Source organism: Anolis sagrei, chromosome 3 (assembly GCF_037176765.1).
Source record: "Anolis sagrei isolate rAnoSag1 chromosome 3, rAnoSag1.mat, whole genome shotgun sequence".
NCBI lineage: Eukaryota > Metazoa > Chordata > Lepidosauria > Squamata > Dactyloidae > Anolis > Anolis sagrei.
In genome coordinates, this window is record NC_090023.1 from 236723040 (window position 1) to 236747476 (window position 24437).

At 38.5% G+C, this 24437-nt stretch overlaps 1 protein-coding gene across 2 annotated transcripts in view; it reads left to right on the forward strand.

Annotated features, from left to right (window-relative positions):
* The first annotated feature begins 1852 nt into the window (after nucleotides 1–1852).
* Nucleotides 1853–24437, forward strand: part of RASA2 (RAS p21 protein activator 2) — a 49106-nt gene continuing 26521 nt past the window's right edge. Inside the window, exons 1-6 of one of the 2 annotated variants that reach the window (XM_060767801.2) lie at nucleotides 1853–2101; nucleotides 12597–12714; nucleotides 14301–14404; nucleotides 15423–15517; nucleotides 20173–20249; nucleotides 23750–23833. In XM_060767801.2, the coding sequence (XP_060623784.1) occupies nucleotides 2038–2101; nucleotides 12597–12714; nucleotides 14301–14404; nucleotides 15423–15517; nucleotides 20173–20249; nucleotides 23750–23833 (542 nt within the window). In that variant the 5' untranslated portion in view covers nucleotides 1853–2037. The remainder of the gene's footprint in view (nucleotides 2102–12596; nucleotides 12715–14300; nucleotides 14405–15422; nucleotides 15518–20172; nucleotides 20250–23749; nucleotides 23834–24437) is intronic. The other variant, XM_060767802.2, reaches the window with a different exon arrangement.

Below are 24437 nucleotides of genomic sequence, written 5' to 3' on the forward strand. Positions count from 1 at the left end.
AGGACATTAAGGTCTTCCAGAGAGGCCCTGTTCTCGGTTCCGCCACCTTCGCAAGCACGTTTGGTGGGAACGAGAGACAGGGCCTTCTCTGTGGTGGCCCCTCGGTTATGGAACTCTTTCCCGAGCGAGACTAGATCTGCCCCCTCCCTCTTGTCCTTCAGGAGGCTAGTGAAATCCTGGTTATGAAACGAAGCATTCCCAGAATAATGACCAAAGTGTGTGACCACATATGCGGACTGAGTTGAACATGATTTTACCTTGGCGATTTGGTATATATGTATTTTATCTATACGTATTTCAATCTTGTATTGTTGTATGGTGTTTTAACTTGTATTAGTAGCATTGAATCCCTGCTGTAAGCCGGTCTGAGAAGATCAGGATATAAAAAAATTAAATAAATAAATAATAAATACTTGACTGATGCAACTGCCTTTCAGGCTGCATAGGTCAACAGCAAGCTAGACTATTAATTGTCGGGAACTGGCTTCGAACTCATGGTGAGTAGTGATTTAATGCATCTGGCTACTAACTAGCTGTGCCACGGCCCACAATATCTGCTTTGAACTGGGTTACCTGAGTCCACACTGCCATATATCCCAGTTCAAAGCAGATAGTGTGAGTGTGCAGGTACAACTGCACCAGGAGCTCCAATTTTGTTTGCTTTGCATTTAATGTTTGTTATAGTCCTAAGTTTCAGGGACTCTGCAGATAGGTGGCTTCTTTTGGCTGCAATCATAGGGCAAGCCACCTGTCAATTATAGTTAGGTTCCCTGGTCCCGCCCCGTTTTTGGGTTTTTGGAGGGAATAGAAGCCTTTTTGGGTCAGTCCACACAGAGAAGCTTTCCATGCAGGACACAATATCAAGAGGTCCTGTAGAAAGCTTCGTCTTCTACAGCTTGGCCGAGGATCATACAGCCTTACAGCTCCTTTGCGGAGGGACTTCAGTCTGCCATCACCGAAACCTGAACACCTTTTCCCCTGGAGGTCTACAAAGCTCTGCTTGGTGAGGGTCACTCGAGGAAGCCAGACGCAGTTGGTACCGGGTGCAGGGGCTCCACGCCAACAGAGGCAAAGACAGACTGCTCTGATTAGAAGTTAAGGATTTCCCCATTAGTTAAAATACCAGTCATGAAGATAGTGCCTGTTCCCTGTGGACAAGATTGAAAGAGCCAATAGACTGTTAAGAAAGCTTTAAAGTACCTGTTTGTTTTCATTAATAAAGAACTTTGTTGAACCTTTAAGCAATCTAGAGACTCTGTTTTTAGGAAATCCAAGGGCCTTTAATCTGAGGCAGCCCCGGCGTCCCGTTGGGCACACAGAATTTATGTCCTGTCTACAGTCTTATGCACAGGCCCAGCGCGCGACAGCATAGTGAGATTAGTGTTAAGAGGGAGCTCATCCACTAAGGCAGGCCTGGGCAAACTTGGGCCCCTCCAGGTGTTTTGGACTTCAACTTGAGGTTGCTATGGTCGCTTTAGTGCAAGCTTGGGCCCTCCTACCGGCTGTTAGGAATTGTGGGAGTTGAAGTCCAAAACCCCTGGAGGGCCCAAGCTTGCACTAAAGCGACCGTAGCAATCTCAACTCTGTATCCTGCTCTGAGGGGGAGGAAGTGTGTGTCACTCTAAGACGCCCTGGAGCTGAAAGTGACAGCCTGTTGGAAAGGAAATGAAAACAGCAGCTGCGCATGCGCACAGAGCTCTCTCTCTGTGTTCATTCTTTTTTCCCTCTTTCCCCTCCCTTCAGTTGTTGTCGTGGTCGTCATCGCCGAGGCCCCGCCTCCATTTCTTCCCCCTTAGCCAATCAGAGAAGGCAAAGAGGGGAAGTGGGCGTGGCTAAGGCAGTGGGCGGGGCAGGAGGGGCCCGTCCCTTTTCCTGTGGTCGGCGGGGTCTTTCTCTCTTTCTTTGGGCGAAGAGGAGAAGCTGGAGGGAGAGCAGCGGGCGTGTGAGGGGGAGAGAGAGAGAGAGGGAGAGAGCGCCGTTTGGCCGTTGACATCCGGTTGCCCCCACATCCGGTTGCCCGCTCGCCTCAGGCAGGCCATGGCAGCCGGCGAAGGGGCCGAGGAAGAGGTGCGGGTGCTGCAGACGCTCCGCGGGAAGATCTGTGAGTCCTGGGAGGGTGTGTGTTGGGGGTATTGTGCGAGTGTGTGTGTGAGACAGAGGCCAGAGAAGGAACTCTCTGAGGGGAGAAGAGCCGGAAGGAAGGAAGAAAGGCCTTCTTCGCCTCAGGCAAGCCGCCCTGACTCAGCCCCGTCTGCCTTTCCTGTGTGAGCCCTCCCAGAAACTCACCTACCTCTACATAGGAGAATTGATGCGGTTTGACACCGCTTTAGCTGCCATGGCTCAGTGGTTGCCTCTGCGCTGCTCAGTTTGACAGAAGTATCCCACTAAATCATATCAGTTTGATAGAAGTATCACACAACACTAATATATAGAAGTAAAAGCATTGTAATGTAATAATGATGCCGTTCAACAGTGGAACCCTCTGCCCCAGAGTGTGGTGGAGGCTCCTAAAATGATAAAGGGTCTGGAGAACAAGCCCTATGAGGAGCGGCTTAAGGAGCTGGGCATGTTTAGCCTGAAGAAGAGAAGGCTGAGAGGAGATGTGATAGCCATGTATAATAGGCCTGTTTGATCAAGAAAAAATTTGTTTCTAAATTCGATTCTTAATTGGGGTGTTTTTTTGTTTCGATATTAAAAATATTTACAAAACTTTCAAAAAAAATGTTTTGTTATTTACGAATTTTCGTTATTATTTACAAAACATTTTTGAAAAAAAAATTTTCTTGATCAAACAGGCTAAGTGTGAATGTTGCAGTAATGGTCACCTTGATTAGCATTGAATGGCTTTCTCCCACCCTGGACATTCCATAGATATTAGATGATATATAACTCACCATTTGCCTAGTTTCCAACAGACCTCTGAGGATGCCTGCCATAGATGTGGGCAAAATGTCAGGAGAGAATGCTTCTGGAACATGGTCATACAGCCCTGAAAAGTCAGCCAGAGCCGGATGGCGCGCGGAGGCCGCTTGTGAGCGCGCGCGCGCCATCCAATGGGCTCCGGCGCCCCCCTCCTCCTCCTCCTCCTCCTCCTCTTCCTCCCAGCTGGGAGGAAGAGGAGGAGGAGGAGGAGGAGGAGGGGGGCGCCGGAGCCAGAGCCGGATGGCGCGCGGAGGCCGCTTGTGAGCGCGCGCGCGCCATCCAATGGGCTCCGGCGCCCCCCTCCTCCTCCTCCTCCTCCTCCTCTTCCTCCCAGCTGGGAGGAAGAGGAGGAGGAGGAGGAGGAGGAGGGGGGCGCCGGAGCCAGAGCCGGATGGCGCGCGGAGGCCGCTTGTGAGCGCGCGCGCGCCATCCAATGGGCTCCGGCGCCCCCCTCCTCCTCCTCCTCCTCCTCCTCCTCTTCCTCCCAGCTGGGAGGAAGAGGAGGAGGAGGAGGAGGAGGAGGGGGGCGCAGGAGCCCATTGGATGGCGCGCGGAGGCCGCTTGTGAGCGCGCGCGCGCCATCCAATGGGCTCCGGAGGAAGAGGAGGAGCCAGAGCCGGATGGCGCGCTCAGCAGCAGCCTCCATGCAATTAACGAGCGGAGCTTCAGCTCGTAAAATACATGGGGCTGCTGCTTCGATATTTTTAAACCCTTCCGGGTTTAAAAATATGTTTTGATATCGCTTCGGATATGCAAAAAATAACGATTTTAATACGAATTAACGAATTAACGAAACGAAACCGACAGGCCTAATGTATAAATATGTGAGAGGAAGCCACAGGGAGGAGGGAGCAAGCTTGTTTTCTGCTTCCCTGGAGACTAGGACGCGGAACAATGGCTTCAAACTACAAGAAAGGAGATTCCATCTGAACATGAGGAAGAACTTACTGACTGTGAGAGCCGTTCAGCAGTGGAACTCTCTGCCCCGGAGTGTGGTGGAGGCTCCTTCTTTGGAAGCTTTTAAACAGAGGCTGGATGGCCATCTGTCAGGGGTGATTTGAATGCAATATTCCTTTTTCTTGGCAGAATGGGGTTGGACTGGATGGCCCGTGAGGTCTCTTCCAACTCTTTGATTCTATGTATTATATATAGTATTATTAATGTATGATAATATCTATATAAATAAAAATGTAATGTTTGTTTGTGGGATTAACATAACTCAAAAACCACTGGATGAATTGACACCAAATTTGGACACAAGACACCTATCAGGTCAACGAGTGACCATCACTCATAAAAACACTGAAAAACACAGTGGAAGGGACTTAAAAAGCCAAGAAATAAAAAATACATTACAATTCATGCACAAAACCACATATATACACATATACACAAATATATACACACACAAAACACATAAATTGTTTTAAATTGTTTTTAAATTGTGTTAGATTTTAGTCATTCTTGTAAGCTGCTCCGAGCCCCATGGGAGTGGCAGCATATAAGTTTGAATAATAAATAAATATACACAGACTGGGCCACAGCAACACGTGGCAGGGACAGCTAGTCTATATAAATAAAAATGTAATGTCCATTAGTGGGATAAACATAGCTCAAAAAGCACTGGAGAAATTGACACCAAATTTAGACACAATACACCTATCAGGCCAACGAGTGACCATCACTCATAAAAATACTGAAAAACACAGAAAAAGGGACTTAAAAAGCCAATTTTTTTTAAAAAAATCCTTACAATGCATGTACAAAAGCAAATATATACACACATATATACACACAAAACACATACACACAGACTGGGCCATAGCAACGTGTGGCAGGGGACAGCTAGCAATCTATATAAATAAAAATGTAATGTTCGTTTGTGGGATTGACATAACTCAAAAACCACTGGACGAAATGACACCAAATTTAGACACAATACACCTATCAGGCCAATGAGTGACCATCACTCATAAAAATACTAAAAACACAGTGGAAGAGACTTAAAAAGCCAAGAAATAAAAAATACATTACAATGCATGCGCAAAACCACAAATACATACATATACACAAATGTATACACACACAAAACACATATACACAGACTGGGCCACAGCAACACGTGGCGGGGACGGCTAGTCTATATAAATAAAAATGTAATGTCCATTAGTGGGATAAACACAGCTCAGAAAGCACTGGAGAAATTGACACCAAATTTAGGCACAATACACCTATCAGGCCAACAAGTGACCATCACTCATAAAAACACTGAAAAACACAGCAGAAGAGACTTAAAAAGCCCAAAAACAAAAAAAACGTTACAACGCATGCTCAAAACCACATATATACACAAACACACAAATATAGACACACACACACACACATATATATATGTATACACACACACAAAACACATATACACAGACTGGGCCACAACAATGCATGGCAGGGCACAACTAGTATATATAAATAAAAATGTAATGTTAATTTGTGGGATTAACATAACTAAAAAACCACCGGACGAATTGACACAGAATTTGGACACAAAACAGGCCAACAAGTGACCATCATTCATTAAAACACTGAAAAACACAGCAGAAAGGACTTGAAAATCCAAAAAAACAAAAAATACATTACAATGCATGTGCAAAACCACACATATATACGCAAACACATATAGGCACAAATATATACACACACTAAACACATATACACAGACTGAGCCACAGCAATGCATGGCAGGGGATGGCTAGTAATATATATATATATATATATATATATATATATATATCACAACTTATACTGGTAGTGTATTATATATATTTTGGTATAATAATATAGTACAATATAATATATATCTATATAAATGTAATGTTCATTTGTGCGATTAACATAACTCAAAAACCACTGGATGAATTGACACCAAATTCTGACACAATACACCTATCAGGCCAACGAGTGACCATCACTCATAAAAACACTGGAAAACACAGCAGAAGGGAGTTAAAAAGCCAAAAGTTGCTACAGTGCAAGTGCAAAAATGACTTCCCCCTGGCAAACAAAACACACAATAGCATAGTCACACTGTCTTCTGGACTACAGCTCCAGCATTCCCTAGACCAGGCCCTTTAGGAGAGGAGGATGTTCCAAATGCACTGCTTTCAAGCTGCAAGCTTTCTTCTCCAATTCCTGCATATTTCCAATTTCCTATTCCTGGACTGCAACTCCCAGCAAGCCTCCAGATAGAAAGATAGATTAGATAGAGATAGATAGGTAGGTAGATTGATCGATCAGGAGGACTGCTGGGAGTTGCAGTCCAAGAATAGGAAGAGAAGGAAGAAAGGGGAGAAAGGAAAGGGAAATAAAAGGAGGGGGGGAGGAAGGAAAGGAGGAGAGAGGGAAAGAAAAAAGGGAAGGAAGGAAAGAGAGTGGGAAGGAACAAGAGAAAGAAAGAAGGAGAGAAAGAGGAAGGTTGGCCATAGCAACGCGTGGTAGGTACAGCTAGTCTAATAAATTTCTATATAAATAAAAATGTAATGTTCATTTGTGGGATAAACATAACTCAAAAACCACTGGACAAATTGACACAAAATTTGGACAGAATACACTTCACTTCTCAGGCCAACAAGTGACCATCACTCATAAAACCATTGAAAAACACAATGGAAGAGACTTAAAAAAGACAAAAAAAATACAATGCATGCTCAAAATCACAGATATAGAGACAAACACACATGTAAACATTTATATACACATATATATACACACACACAAAACACAAATACACAGAGTGGGCTGCAGGAGTGCGTGGCAGGGGATGGCTAGTATTATATATACTACAACTTATGCTATAGTACAATATATTATATAATACTAATAGTATAATATACTGGTAGTGTATTATATATATTGTGGCATAATAATGTAGTACAATATATATTATATATACTACAACTTACATAATACGAATAGTATACTGGTAGTATATTATATATATTGTGGTATAATAATATAGTAACATGACATATATATTATATATACTACAAAATATGATATAGTACAATATATTATATAATACTAACGGTTTTATTATTCTATATTTGTATATTTTAAGTTGTAATGTTTTTGCTTGTGAGCCACTTTGAGTCTCCACATTAGAAATAATAAATAAATAAGGCATGGGCAAACTTTGGCACTCCAGGTGTTTTGAACAGCAATTGGCTGTTACGAATTGTGGGAGCTGAAGTCCAAAATACCTAGAGGGCCAAAGTTTGCGCATGCCTGAGGTACAACATGGTTTAAATATAATACTCTTAAAATTCACATATTAAAATACACATAACAAGGTTGCCTCGAACAGTAACAGAACATAGGTTTGAATTCACAGTTTAAAATTGACGGATTGGACCATATCTGATGGTATGGTGTTGGTATGGCTATGCCCCCCCCCCCCCCAGGTTGTCTAAAATGCCATCTCAGTTTATGAGATGATTTTGTTGAATTATTTGGTAAATCCTCAACCACTTTTGGGAAGCAGAACTGTTGTGATTGCTGTTTGTTGTGGTTGCTGTATATTATGGTTTTGTTGCACTCTTCCTCCCTGGGAATCTCTCCACAATTATGCGGACTTGATGAGGTGAGGTAGGTTCGCTTTAGTGGGCTTTGTGGTTATGTAGATGTTTAAACACAAGTTTTGTGAATCTTAGTCCAACACGCTTATCTATTATTCTGTTCCATATAGCAGATTTGTATTACACATTAGGAGCCCCTTTGCACTGTCCATTTTTTTGCATTTTAAAGCTAGCTTCAGACTGTTGTCGCCAGACAACAAATTCAGTGCTTGGTGGTTTGTATAATCAGCATTCAGGCTACACACTGGTTCCAGGATTTCCTATGTCCTGCACAGTGAAACCTCTTTCTTTAGTACTGGTATGATACTACATTAAATGGTCAGTGTACCTGGGGCCTGACACATTACATTACCCCATGGTTCCAAACACGTGGAAGTAGCAGGTTTGGGTGCATCTACACTTTAGAATTAAAGCAGTTTGACACTACTTTAACAATTCCATAGAAGTGAGCAGTGGCAGTTAAAAGTAGTGTCAAACTGCATTATTTCTATAGTGTAGAGTACTCTTGGGGTTTGTCATTTGGTGATGCTTTTTACTAGAGCATTCAATCTTTGTTAATTTTTAAATTCTGTATGTATGTATTTTATCTTTTACAATTTACCTGTAAATCGCCTAGAGCATTCTTGGATGGAGTGCGATTAATAAGTGATTAAATATGATGATGATGATGATGATGATGATGATGATGCACTGGTGCTTAGCAGAGGAGGCTAAAGAAGATGGATCCCATAGCATTGAGCCAAAGCAGTTAAAATGGTGTCGAATTGTATTCTAAAACATATAGGCACCTGAAGGAAGGTTTTGCAGTCCAGTTAGGGCAAAGCAAAGGTGAGGTTAAAAAAAAGGGGGGGGGGGTCAGATGTGAGTCAGTCGAAATGTGGGGTTAAGAGATGCCAATTTATAAATTAAGGCTGCAGAGAGAACAAGATTCTCATATCTGGAAAGATAAAAGGGTTCCACTTCTTGCTGGAAGGCAAACTGGATGAACCTTTATTGCAGTTAACAGATCATTAGGCAGCACATTAAACACATACTAAAATGATGGAAAACATTCATATTAAGTGTAAATACAATTGGAACAATTACAAGACTAGAAAAAGCTCAGTTATTTCTGGTAATAATCATTTCGTAATAGTTATTTGAAGGAAAGAGCCACATACTGCATTTGATGGAGAGCTCCTACCCAATCTTGACTACTTACATTTCTATACCTTGCATGTATTTGGAAATGCTTTTGCATGCCTGCTGTGTAATGAAGTCAAGGGAAACATGCCAAATGAAAGGTTTACAAGGCAATGAAATATTTTTGATATTTTGAGGTAAACCATATTTTAGGCGAAATGCGTGGGTAGTTTGTTTAAAACAGTTGTTTTCAACCTGTGGGCCGTGGCTCATTGTAAATAGTGGGCTGCGAGAACGAAAATCCGAATCACGAACCTCCTTCCTATTTTTAAATTGAAATGTATTTTATTTCCGCTCCTTTCCACAGAGCTGACACCCCACCCCTTTTGGTACTAATGTTGGAGAGTGGTCCCTGGTCAAAGTGGCCCCTGGTCAAAGTGGGACCTGGTCAAGTGGGCCCTTTAAAAAAAAGGTTGGGAACCACTGGTTTAAAAGAATGACTTGAGACATCTCTCAGTTAGATTATGCTTCATTGAATTTAAAGTGTACAGAACATCTCAGTGTTGTGGAAGTATTTACAATGAGCCTTTAGTATCTGCTGGGTTTGATTTCCCCTCTCCCCCTGGAACCATGAATACCAAAATGTGTGGGATTTCCTGAAATATACAAGGGCATGCTAAAATGACAAAGTCAAAGTTTGGTTTTTGGATTGGTTTTTAATATTTTCAGGTTGTTGATGGTTGAATCAGTGTATGTACAATATGGAGCACTGATTGTGGAGCGCTGATTGTGTATGTGCTGATTATTCCATGGATTCACAGTCATGGATTAGGTGCATGAGGTTCTTTTCTTTTAAAGTTCATGGAGAATAAGAGCAGAGGGGTTTGAAGATTGTGAAATATAGCAATCTCAGTAGAAAACACTCACTGTGTCTGGAAAATGCCCTGCCAAAGAAAAAACTGCCTGGCATCTTCATTAATAACATTTAGATGCTGTGCTAAAGCTGTTCTCTTCTCAAAGGTATCTAATTTTGGGGCTTTAATTTTCCTTATTGTTTACTATTTAAGTTTTATTGGTAACTCTTAATATGTGTTGGTGCTGATTTATTTGTTTCCTTTTTGCCTTTTTGATTATTTTGTGTATTTAATAAATATCCTGAGATTGTTCACCATTTGGACAGTATATACAATTTAAGTCTATAATAGGGCATGTCTTTATGTGATCTCTTAAGACAAAAGAAAATAGAGAAAACAGGCATGAGAATAAAAGTAGCATTATGCTGCATATTAGCATTTAATCAGGCAGAAAGAAGAGGCAATGATACCTTGAAGAAAACCGAACACTAGCCATAGTAATTATGCACCACCTGCATGATCTTAAACATCTCTCTACTTTCTGCCACATCTGTCTTTCCCAGCTGTATGAACACTGCTAAACCTTTTCATACAAAAATGATACTAAACATCTATAGTATGAATGATGTCATTGATGACTCAAGTGTTTCACACTTGCTATGATGGGGTGGAACAGGGGTTCTCAAACTGTGCTTAGTGATAATGAGGGACTGTGGCACTATGCTGCTTCCCACCTCTTCCCTTCTCCTGAGAAATGCAGGAAAATTAAAGTTTGGAGCTGTCAAAATAGCAGCAGCACCCTGGGCACAGACCCATTCTCTCCCATCATCTTCAATGCACAAACTCTTTTCCTCGCTGCCCAGATTCCCCCCATCCTGCTTTGCTTCCAAAAACCTGATTTGTTCTTTCTTTTGTGCTCTACAAACAAGATATGTGCAGTATGCATAGGAATGTTTTCATGTTTTTTCAAGTAGTTCACAAAAGATTCTCTATCCTTCTGCCAATGATCCAGCCCATCTGTCAAATTTTAAATGCAGTGTGGCCCCTGTGTCCAAAGGTTTTCCCATGCCTGATATGTATACGTTGTACATAATATATAATATAATATATAAACATTTCTTGTGGCTCCATGAGAAACTTTTGCTTCAAAAAGCACTCAGTGGCTGAAAAAGGTTTGAGAACCCTGGGGTAGAAATACAAAGCCTAGGAGAGTCTTGAATGTGTATCTAAGTTGTGTATCTAAGTAGGCTATAGTTGTGATTTTCAAAGCAGCTGAGGTAGTACATTCTTAGCAACTACTCAAAACTGTAACTGCTTGATAGGAAGTCTTAAATGCAAATGGAATTTCTCTTTGAGTTGAAAAGAAAGCACACATTTATTGAAATGAAAATGTTACTTGTGATAACATTCTGGTTTGTGCAGGATTTCTTAATATGATCTTACTATTTTTAGATACCTTAATGAAGTAGAAGATTAACTGGACCTAATGTTAGCTGAAGCATCTGTGACGAAAAAGTCAGAAAAACTGGAAATAAATATTTTATTATATTATTGGGTCGAATAATGGTACTGTTTTGAGCCTGACGTAGATTATAGGACAGCTATAACAAACAGGATATAGTGGTTTTCCTATGGTGAGAGGGATTGAAGTACATTCATGTAACTCAAACGTAACCCACTTCCTTTCTCATGCCTCTATTCAGTCTTTTTTTGAGAATGACTTGCAGCACTTAGAACTTCCATTTTGATGTGAAACTAGATTACATATTGGTTCAGTTAAACAGTATAGTCTTTGAAAGATAAACATGGTTTAATTGTATAGGCATGCATTTGATTTTAAATTGACATATCAAATCTTGGCTATTAATTCACTGTAATGTAGCTCTTTGCAGTAAGATATTTACAATTAAAACTTTTGAAAGATCTGTGTGTTTATGGTTAATCACTCTGTCCAGCTGAGTGATCTGTTTGAGTTACAGAACTGTCAAAAATATCTATGCTTCTCTCTGCACTTTATATTGTAGTGATGGAGAGTAAAGCTGTTTTGACTAGGGCCAAGTTATAGAACATGTTAAAATGTTTGCTATTTAGGATTTTTAATTTTCTTAATATGACAGTGGTGCTGTCTACTAATCTTTACTCATTAAACTTGTAGGAAAATAGGGAGCTATCTTATATTGAGTCAGGCAGTTGGTTTGTCTGATCTAGCATTATACTGACTGACTCAGGAGCTCTGTGGTTTTAGACTGAATTGTTTCCCTGCACTATCTGGAAATACCTAGGTGTGAACCTGGGATGTTCAGTATATAAAGCATGTATGCTACTACTGAGCTTCAGCTTTTCCCTGAGGTGCATCAGCTGAAGTGCTCTTCTCTGTGGCCTTGTCTAAACTGCAGCTTCATAAAACTGCTGTGCCTTTAATGTTCCTTGATTGTAGTTGTCCAGATTTTTATAATGGCTGTGTAAACTGAAAGAGACACTAGTAGACAGTTAACATTTAAGTAGCATCTTCTTGTGTTACAATTTGCACTCATATTGTTTTCAGCTACAAGCTTGCAGTTCCTCTGTGAGTCTTATTTAGCAAACTCTACCAAGCCTAATAAGTTACTAAGATGGGATTCCTCTGAGGAAAGCACAAGTGTTGCAGTGTGGCATTAATTAGTGTACGATTTGAATCCCTTATTTCAACCAATATTCTTAGCATGAAATGTTTTTCTGAAGGAGATTGATTGGAGATAGAATCTCAGTTTTCTTATTTACACAGAGTTCAAATGTCTACAGTATAATGAACTGTACTATGGTTTTTATTTTAAAAGCAAACCATGATATTTGCATGTAGGTTGGAGGAGGAAAACAATCTAGTTTTGAAAATTGGGAACTTTCTGCACACACGATATTTGGGGACTTGGGTGGCACTTTCTCCACCTCTGCGTCTATATCTTTAATATTTGCAGCTTTTCTTTTCGAATTAAAATGCTGTTCTATAGCTGTTGACAGGTTTGTATATTGATAGTATCAGAATTTTTAAAATATTTGTTTAAACCTTTTTATTTTTCTTCCTTACTAGGTCAAGCCAAAAACTTAGTGCCATACTCAGGACCAAACAAAATGAGAGATTGCTTTTGTACAATCAATTTGGATCAAGAAGAGGTTTATCGCACTCAGGTAGTGGAGAAGTCATTAAGGTAAGCAGTTTACTATGATAGTTGATGATTTAAAGAAATTAGGCTACTAAGAAATCTCTTAATGTATAGAACATTGGCAGAAATGGAACTGTGATCCAACTTCTGATTAGTTGTTTCTTCCTTGTTCTGCCTGGTTACATAATTGAAATTGTTCCTTTGATTTTGGATATGCTCAATAACTCAAGTGTCAATCTTGCAATGGAACAATTGCTCATTGAAGCTTATTTTTTATAGTAATTTTCAGACTTATCCTTAGCCTTCTGCTCCTATGGCTATAAAGTAGAAATCAAGAGCTTTGACTTCTCTCACATTCAATTCAGTTTAGTGTGATAACCCAAAATTAACTGTGATCAAGCATGAGAGGTTGATAGAAATCGGATTTATAAATTATTATATATGACTAATAATAGCTTATGATTAATCAGCTGCAATAACCTAAAATAGAAGTGAAAGTTTCTGAACTCTAGTGTCAGAGAGGGACCTCATGACTCTAAAGTTAAATGGCATTTTCCCTAATCCTCCTTTTTTGTGACACACTCCATATAAAGAGGGTGGTGTACAATCTCCTTCCGGTTTTTTGGACCACTTCCAAAGAAGACAGATGAAATGTACTACTACACAATTTTTCCCCTTCTGACCATGCTGCATCAAGGTTTGGCAAAAGTTCAGTGGTGTCTTTCAGTATACTGATTCAAAAGTGAGCACTTATTAATTTTGATATGAAAATACTTTATTATCTGTTTTGCTTCCTTAGAATAATATTTGAGATAAGCAGCAAGTATAAGATTATAGTGATGTTGGTATGTATTATGAACATATATGTAGAAACAGGCAGATAGTACAAATTATCTTTCTGGAGGTGTTACATGACAGTTTGTAATACATAATTAATGATGGTGTCTTATTAAAAATTGGCTTGGAAGTTTCATTAAATACAGTAACTATTTTTATAGAAGGAGAATTGTGTTCACAGCATTAAGGAGCCTTTAAATTGACAGAGAGAGTGTAGGAACTAAGTTTTTTTATTTATTAAAGGGCAGATCTGAGCCATACCTGGCTAGTTCCATCTTTATCATCAGTTGCACTTGAAATACTTACTGCAACCCATTGTCTCAGTTCACATAACTTTTCCCCATTTAGATTCATTGACTGTGTGTTTTTAATTAAAGTAACCAGAATACAGAAAAATAAATAAACAAGAATGTCCTACAAAGTAATATTTAATTTCATAGTTGAAAGGAACCACACAGACTATTTAGTCCAATCCTCTGCCATGCCCATTGAACCACTGGGATTTACATTAGTGCTGACTTGCCTTTCAACAGTTGATTTTGTGAGTTTGCTCTAGGTGATAGTAACAATTGGATTTAAGCATAGACCTAACTAAATTGGACATAAGTAACTAATAGTTTATAAAAGACTTTGTGTAAGACTTGTACTCAAAAGAAAAAAATATATAACAGTTTGGTTTTTCATAAAAGTTTGTATTAATCTTCTATACTGATTTGCAGATGTGGTGATGCATTGCAGTATAATCAATCTGTTATTTTGCTGAGATACTTCATGGTATTTTTTTCCCCTCCTAGCCCTTTCTTTGGAGAAGAATTTTACTTCGAAATACCAAGGATATTCCAATGCTTATCATTTTATGTTTATGACAAAAATGTTCTACAGAGAGATCTGCGTATAGGTAAGGATTTGTTATTTTTTGGTTAATTTTGAAATAGTATAACATCATAGATAGGAACCATATCCTGTTCTATTTTTTGTGGACTCTAGTGCATTGCTTCTCAGTGTATCTGACATGGAAACCAGCATTTTTCCCATTATACCAGGTACTTGCACTGAATCTGTGCCTATTGGGTACAGTTGTGTCTTTCTTTCATAGAAACTTGCCAGGGAATTGCAACCGATGGCTCAGAGACTGTCATTGGTCCAGAGATTGCCACATTGAGTATCATTACTCAATGATCTTCTATCCAGATAATTGACCAGCTTCCCTCAAACAATTATCACTCTTTCCTGTTTCACATTCTTCCAGATAAGACATGGGTCCCAAGGGCAGGTATTTTATTTTTAAACATTGGGTGTAATCCAATTTAAGACAGTGGTACCAGTATTCCTTTCTGAAGACTTGTTACTTCATTATATTTTATGAACATTGCTTGGGATATCAGTAAAATGATTATCTTGTAGCCTGCTGAAAAGCTGCAAGATGCAATTTTCCTGTTGGAAAAGAGATATTATTTTAATAATTTCAGCACACAAGTAAACCTTAAACCAGGGCCAGTTCATGGTCCCTCAGGCTGTTGAAGGGGTGGCAAATTATGATTTGAAAAAAACATAGACAAATTCCTATGCACACTGCACATATCTTATTTGGTGTGCAAAAAAGCATGAAAGAATAATACAATATTTAAAATGAAGAACAATTTTAACCAACATTAACTTAGTAGTATTTTAATGGGAAGTGTGGCTCTGCTTTTACCTGATGAGAGTGTCAAGTTAATCAGGATTGTTGTGTACCTTCAACTCATTTCAGACTTAAGGCAACCTTAACCCTAAGTCTAAAGTTTAGGGCGGGAATCAGGTATATCGGTTTGAAGGGCCACATCTGGCCCGTGGCCTTAGTTGGGGGACCCCTGCCTTAAACCTACTTGACTGGTTCTTGATTGTATTTACATTTAGTTTGTGTTTCCTCCCATTAGGTAAAGTGGCTATAAAAAAGGAAGACTTAAGCTTATACTCTGGCAAAGAAAACTGGTTTATGCTTCAGCCTGTTGATTCTAATTCAGAAGTTCAGGTAAAAATTAAATAAACAAATGTTGATGTTGCATGTATGAAATGGAAATTCCCTTCCTAGCATTTCCCATATATATTTTTTGTTAAATCCTTATGCTGAGTGAAGGGAATGAGTTCTAAAATACATATTTCACTAATCGGGAAGTAATCATTCCATTTCTGTACCAGAACTGTACTTTCTACAACCTTGTTCAGTGTTTCAAGACATGAACTAGAATCTTAGCATAGTATGTTACTTTAGCTGTAAGAGCAGCTCCCAGATGACTTCAAGCAGGAGGAAATTAGTCAAATGGCTAGAAGCTAGGAGAAGCAGCTCAAAACATCTGAGCCTGTCCGTAATCTTCATCTCCAACCTGTTAATGGGTACTATAACCAGTACTTATTTGTTGACCATCTTGTTCAATTGCTGTTTCCTAACCAAATGAAGATACTATACTAAAGAAACATTCTGTCAGCATGATGGCAGAATGTACACTGTACAAAGAAAGCATTATTGAGTCATACAATGGCTCTCACACGAGGGGAGGAAACCTTGTTAGTCCTCTTGTTAGTCCTTTGTATTGCCTCCTGTTTTGAATTCTCTGAGTAGTTTTTTTTCTTGAAATAAAAGAATGGAGGCCTGAATCACAGGTGATCCCAGTGTGGTCTTTTAGATAATGTTAGACTTCAGTTCTCTGCTTTCTTCAAAAATAACATTTCTCACTGGGTCTGATGGGGATGGCTGTCTGACACATCTGCAGGATATCTGCCTGTGGCCCCAGTTACCAGCAATAAATCAAGTGATTGAATTGCAAGTGTCCAGGGGATCCGGGTTGTTTAAAGCATCTCAGTGAGCTACTGAAGGTGGTGGTGGTGGTGGTGGTGATGATGATGATGATGATGATGATAGTGATAGTGATAGTACTACATTATAGATTCCAGTGAAGTTCTGAAACCATATCAAAGGTATCTTATTTTCTGGACCCTTATGTGACATGGTTTCAGGTTCCTTTTCCCCTGTAGATCTTAAAGTGGGAAATTTGTTTAGAAAAGAGCGTAGATTCTTAAAATAGTAAGTCCTGTGATTGTGCAGCAATTCCATAGTAGTTAGTCCAGGCATGGGGAACCTTCGGCCCTCCAGGTGTGGTGGACTTCAACTCCCACAATTCCTTGAGGCTCGGCATTCGCCCCAAAGGCTTACCTTGGCCCAAGGAATTGTGGGAGTTGAAGTCCACCACACCTGGAGGGCCGAAGGTTCCTGACCCTAGTCCATGAGGAAGCAGTTGGATCTTTTTAAATGTGACTATAGGTCACCTTGGAAGAAAGCAGATATAAGTCAGTAAATGTTAGGTTCTCAGAAACCCCTATTGACTTTTAGCATGAGCCTAACTGTGACTGGATTTTGACCTCAGTTGATGTGCGAAAAATGTCCTTATATACTGACTATAGGAATATGAACATTTGTCACCTTCTTATCCCAGCCTGTTGCATTCTTATCCCATCTCAATTTTTGTTTTGATTGCAAGACTTCTCTCCCCTCACCTTCGTGTCATGGCTTGTTTGCAATGACATAATGTACTTGTACACATTTTTCAGAAGTATATAGTTTTGTGTGAATTGTGTTTACTGATATACATTGCAGATCTTGGGAATGAATACCTTTTCAAGGCACAATCCATTTTTTTCTATTGTCAGTCTCAGGTAATACCCATAAAAAGTAGTGAATTTGTTTTCAATGTCTATTTCAATGTTCCATTGTATTTTAGTTTCAGAGGATTGCCAGGTTGATAGTCTGCACAGGGTAAATGGGTGACTAGCTTAAGCTTATGAACAGTAATAGCAGTGAATTATACAGATACTCAGTGTCTCAGTCCGGAAGTGTTCTGGCAGTGACTAATTTATTACTTCCTAAATAACAAGTCTATCTTGCTCAGGGTGTGTACATTCAGGCAATTCAGCATGAAGGAGGTTGAAATTATGAAGTTACTGCATTGTTGGCTAGCCTTATTTCCCTGGAGCAGTTCTGAGGTTGTTTAGATTTCAGTCATTATTAAATGCTGTGCTGTAAACTATCGGGTAATCCTAGAAGATTTCATATGAGTTCTTCTCTTAAAGACAATGTATACATGCTCATTTTCAGTTTTAAAAACCTGTTAGAATGTGGATGTAATCATAATTCTTAAATGGGAATATTGAATAGAAAATCCTATAGAAAGGATACCAACATTAGCTTGAAGTAAAATATTTTCATAACGCCTACTACTTTTAATTGCAAAATAAATACAGAATATTTGGCACTTGTCTTGACATTTGTAGAGTTCATGACAGTGATATGGACATGCTTTTGAAATCGAACTAATGAGTCAGTCATAGTCTTTATTCTTGTGCAAGTTGGTAACCAAGTTAACTGCTTTTGGCTTATTGTAAAGCAGGTATCAGATCTAGGGTAGAGATGGTAATAAAATTATTTAAGGTAGGTAAAACATTATGTTTTGGAGGTAGCTCATGATTAGGAGTGGCATGACATTGCTGGTCATCTAAAATGGTGCTGGTATACTATTGCTCTACAGAAGCCAAAATGATGCAGGGCAGCACTTTGAGTACCAAAGTACACCTATCCCAGTTTAAAATTGTAAATCCATGTGTTAGTCTGAAACAGAAGAGTTACCCGTAATAAAGTTATTATCTTTGTGTACTCAGTTTGGTGGTAGAATCTGATACCTGCAAACTACAGAACTTTTTAAAAGCAATGTGATAGCTTTAACTGTAGCAAGACAGTAATTTCTAGGCCCTATTCAGTACATTTTTCATTAGCCAGTTTCTAGGTAAGCAGGGGACAATAGGGCACTATGCAATTGCGGGCTTTCCTGCTGAGTTTTCTTTCTTAAATGGTGCAGGGTTTGGGTTCAATATATGTTAGAAACCAATGCAGATTCCTGTTGAAAAGTATTCAGTTTGCTGTTAAAATATACTTAACTGCTGAGGTGCAAGAATTCTTGTGTAAGTGATTGTGGTGTCTTCTTCAGATTCCCCATCACCCCAGGAATAGAATCAGAGAGTTGAAAGAGACTACAAAACCTTTCCATGTGCAAGCTATGAATTGGAATGCTGTATAATTCTGTATACTAAAGTATCTGTTCCTTGCTGGATCAGATCTAAGATACAGCTGATCAAGCTCGGTACCTTGAGTTCTGTTCACATGGCTCTTGAAAGTTTGCAGGCAGAATATGATGATAATAGCCATAACTTGTTTTGTATCTTATCTGATGTTGAGGGGAAGTGCCTTTGAGCATAAATGTTTCCTGTAGCAGTCACGGATAACTGGCATTGATGGGCTTCTCTCTTAAACTTTTTAATGTTTTACTATCATTTTGGGATATTTGAAGGTGATAAAGTATCTGGGTATGTCTTCAAGTGACGAATGTGCTTTCACTTGACATTTAGGGTTAGGGTTGCTCCTTATTTGTATTTTTCTTTTTTCCTCTCACTCCCGCTTCCCTCTCCCTTCTTAGAACTACCCACAGTGTTTTATCCTCTATGTAGAATCAGAGTTGATTTGATTTAAATAATAATTCAAATCATAATTTAAATATTTTCTCTGAAGGATTTATTTTTAATTAAGTAAATTGGGATTTATCACCAGAAAGGAAAATGCATTTAATTAGTATTTTTAGTAGAATGCATTGTCGTTTCATATAACTTTAATACATATCTAAAGATGTAGGTTTCAAAGATAGCACAACGGGGTAGCACAATGGTTCTAATGTGTTTTAGATGAATTTTTAATCTATCAAAAAAGAAGCTCTTGAATTTAGATACAGGCTGTTCCTCCCTGTTTAGATCTACTCCATCTACAATGGGGAAAAAGTTGGAAAGGGAAAGATCCTGTAGTTCATGTATATTATCTGAAGAATAAAACAGATCAATTTATTGCCCATCCCTACAAATTGCTGTTAACATGTTCATAGAATATAATTAGAAGTTGCACAGTTACTACTTGTGCTTGTATCTTTTTAACTTATTGAAGAACATTTTGAAAGCTGATTTAACTAGACAGTTCAATTCAAATAGAAATTGTAATCTAACTGTTTAAAAAGCATTTCTATTTTTTTTTAATGTCATTGATTAGTGTACACCCTTGGGCAGTGAGAATTGCAGTCCGAAACATCGGGAGCCACAAAAATATCTGGAATACTAAATGTTCTTTCTCTAGATCTGATTTTTCCAATACTCCTTTCTTAAAATGTGAAGAAAATGTCAAAAACTTCTTGAAATTGCCACCTTATCTTGTGAGTTCTGCCTGTGAGAATAAAAGAGCCATGTTAAGCATCAACTTTTCTTTTATGAGAGCATTGATATAGAATTGGAAGGGCAACTGATTGATTTTTCTACTTTCAGTGAACAATGGTTTATAGCTCAATAAGTTATTGTCTATCAGTTATGCAAACTTCTTCAGATATACAATGGAACTTTTTTAAGAAGGCCATTGGGGGGGGGGGGGCAGGATGAACATTCATTAGGCCTATCTTTGTTTTGTCCCTTTAGGGAAGGTCAGTTTTCTGTTAACTTTTCCTTAATGTAGTGATAGTGGCTAGAAGTGTATAGTTGTTAATTTGTTGTATGACAAGAGATGTGTTTTGACTCGAGCTCCAACAAAATCTTTTTTTTAATTAACAGGGGAAAGTTCATCTTGAATTAAAACTGAATGAACTAATTACAGATAATGGATCAGTATGCCAGCAGCTAGTAGTACAGTAAGATCATTTCTCCATACTCATTCTCCTTATGCTTCCTAATGAAAATTGCAAAATGTGATTAAAACTGCTGTTAGTGAAATTTTGGAAAATGTATCTACAAGATGCTCAACAAAAAAATTCACAAATGTTTCTTGGCTGATTATTTATTTATGTGACCTTGGTAGTGCATAAAGTTTAGTTTTGTGGATAAGTCTCTCTCTTCCAGTAGCCGTCCCCATAATACACTTTTTCCAAACGTTCATATTGATTTTTCTGATTTTTTTTTCCTGAGTACTTTAAACAACCAAGCTGCATCCATCTACCAGTAGTCTTCCTGCCAGTGCTTCCCTTCTGTCACATAACAAACCTCATCTTGTTGAGAAGCTCTATCAGGGAAGAGCTTTAGCAAGCAAGAGAAACCGTATTTGCTTTATCATTGAAGTGTGAATAGTTGGCATGCTTAGGATTGCTTAGCTAAATCCATTTATTAGTCCTAACTAAAATGGACGCATTGAATCTCAAGGGGCGAGGGCAGGCTAAGCTCCCATTGATTCAAGGGGGGCTTTTCTACTTGGGGGTAACAATTGGATTTTGGCTGCTGTTTCCTGCCAAGATTAAGGGGATTTTGCACTTTCCTTTAACTGAAACTTAGTATAATTGAGATTGGGAGGCATGCAGTTTGACAAGAATCTTCCTTGATTATCATAGTTTAATGCTTTAAAGACCTTATCTATAACCCCCCCTCCCCACACACACACACACACACACACACAATCACTCCATGTATTTGCATGTATCCACAGGGCGCAAAATTGGTTCATACTTGGCATATGTTCATTGTAGGCTTACTGAACAATGGAATCTCATTTACTAAACTTGCCCCATCTATTATTACTACTACTACTACTACTACTATTAACTTTATTTATACTCCGCCTTTCTCCCTGTGGGGATTCAAGGCAGCTAACATTCTCACACTTAGTTAAGTGGCCTACTTTGAAGACTAACTTCAATTTGTGCAAAACAAATATAGCAAGGTGGCTTTTTGGCATATTTTTTGGATTTATTACTCCCAGCACTGTATCGAATTCCCTGGTTATTAACTAGTTCAATTTATAGAGTTAACTCTTACATTTGAAGCCCTAAATGATGCGAGACAAGACTACCTGAAGGAGCCCCTCCTTCCATAAATTCTATCCATAACTAAAAGACTCTTTGAAGTGCCTTCTCTGCATGCCACTGCCCATAGAAGGCTGTCAAGAGTAGAGCTTAATTAGTAGTGATCTCAGTCTGTAGAATGCCTTCCCTTGGGACATCTATCTAGTTTCCTCATTACATATATTGATGTATGTGGAATATTTTTTGTCTTGGGTTGGCATCAAAGTTAAATTTCATTGCAGCACCAAGTTAGGAGCTAATAATTTATCCAAATCTACACCTATGCTTTATACTGTATAAACATTTTAAATTTTGAAATTATTTTGTGTAATATATTTTAGATTATTTAAATGACATAAATGTTTTAACAGATAAAATATATACTAAGAGGAAAATACCATCTTGTTCTGGAAGGCTTTTAGTCATTTTCTTGATTTTGTTATTTTCGTTTAATTATGTCTTTCAACATCCTATTTTGATTCTAAATACATATATTTGTTTGTTATGATTGGGTTTGGTGTCTGATTTTTATGTTTGTGAATTTCTCTCGTGACATAAGCCAGTTGGGCTGTACATGTATTCTGACTGTACAGGCAAACCATTTTTGTTGGAGAAAATAGTCATGAGCCCCCACCTTAAATAAAAGGATAGCAACACATATTTCCTCTCTTAGCAGTAAAATAGCCACAAAATAAAACACAAATACACTGGTGGTTAAACTGCTGAGCTGCTGAACTTGCTGACCAAAAGGTTGGCGGTTCGAATGCAGAGAGTGGGGTGAGCTCTCGCTGTTAGCTCCAACTTCTGCCAACCTAGCAGTTCAAAAACATGCATATGTGAGTAGATCAATAAGTACCTTCTGCGGGAAGGTAATGGCGCTCCATGCAGTTATGACAGCCACATGACCTTGGAGGTGTCTATGGACAACACTGGCTCTTCAGCTTAGAAATGGAGATTAGCAACAGAGTCCAGACTTAATGTCAGGAGAAATCCTTACATTTACCTTACATAACTTGCTGCATATTCTATCCAAGAGAAACTGCTTTGTAGGATATCCATAGCATTTGAAATTGCTTGTTCTTCATTTTTTTTAAAAGCCAGTTTAACTGGAAGAAGGAGGGACTAACCACTTTTATTCTTACCAATCCCCATTGACATACTAATAGGAGGAAAAATTTGCAGAAACCAGACAATGACCATTCAAAGAAAAAAAAAGTAATTAAGCTTTGTGAAATGCTGAGCAATTACAGCTGTTTCACAGTATGTCAGGCATTCTCTTTTTGCATTCACAGGATGCTCACAGGAAGGATGCAGTGCCTTTAGGACAAAGATTAATTAATACCACTTAAATCACAGGATATAGAAGGCAGGCAGCCTCATACAAACACACTATTTTAAAGAGCGAAAGTAGGTCAGTAGAGAGTTCATTGATTGAACTTCGAAAATTCAAATGATTACAAATTATATCACACATGGGATAACATTTTAAATCTTTTTCTAATAATTCACAAAGCTATAGACATTCTTTTGTATAAGAAAAATGAGGGCAGCTTGTAGTTATAGTTTTATAACTGATGGCATGCATCAAATATAACTCTCTGAAAACCCTGTACACAGTGCAATTTGAATATATAGGCCTGTTATCTGTAGAAATATAATTTGTTTTACCTGATGAGCAGTACCAGCATTACCATTCTATTTGTGGAACTGGGCTAGTGTGAGACCCAATCCCTAATCATTGCTTGTCTGATATGTTTATTTACTTAGCAAGTCAAAAGATGAGGCAGCAAATGATTCCACTTTTTAAGTTTCTTTACTAAGCATATTGGGAAATTGTTTCGAGCAGTACTAAAGTTCATGAAGCTCTTAAGTCTGAGGCCTTAGGTGCATGATATGTCAGTAGATCTCAGAACAGCCGTTATTTTTTCATGTTTCTCTATTGTGTAGTAATAACTCTTGCAAAGTGAATTTTTCTGATAACATAGCAGTAATATTGAATAAGTGCAAGAAGACTCACTGGTTTTCAACATTGAGTCATACCAGATGTTGCCATATTGTCTTGATGGGCAATGGAAAAATAACAACTGGGCTTCTGATCTCTGTGAAAAATGTAAGAAATAATCTAACCTAAATTTTCAACTATTGCAAGGAAAATTACAAATGAAAGCAGCTGTTTCTATACACTTGATTTGGTTACTACTGGGAGTTCATTAGAACAAATGTAAGGAAATTAAAAAATAGGGTCTCCCACAAATAATCTGTCTTTAGCTATTAGGCTTAGAATATTTAAATTTTTCTAAATATTCTGTTCTGGATGAATTTCCATTTCTTTTTTTGATTTCTTTCTCTTTTAATTCTAGATTGAAGGAATGTCATGGTCTACCTCTTATCAATGGACAAAATTGTGACCCATATGCTACTGTATCTGTTGTGGGTCCCTCAAGGTAATAGTTCAAAATGTATTGTAGCAACGTATAACACAGCAAAATGAAAATGCATTAGTATTATTTGTAATAATGCTAATTTGGATGTAAATCTAGTTGTTATTCCAGTTAGAATAGGCCAATTGAATTAGTTGCTGAATGGTAAATTATTAGTTTAAATCATTTTGTTAAATCACAGTAAATTATCTGCTTTGCCATCAAATCATTGATGGCACAGTTGGCCATTAGTATCCATGGAGTCAACCAAATACAATTTGGGAGCATTAAAAAATCCAAAAGCAAATCTTAATGTTGCCATTTTATATAAGGGACACCATTTATATAATGGGACTTTAACATCCATGGATTTTGGTATTGGAGGGAGGGACCTGGGTTACACTTATCATCAAAGCAAAGATGACACCATCTCAGCCACTAATGTTGGCAATTTTGAAGTGTTTCAGAATTCTGAATCATTAATGCTCAGTCTGCAGTTACAAAACTACTGTAATTGTTACCCGTAGTTACAAATAGGCCTTGATAGGGCCGAAAAATATGGTATTAACACAGCTTGAGAGAATGTCAGATATTTTCCAGACACAGTGTCTGTCTTATGGCTCAGTCT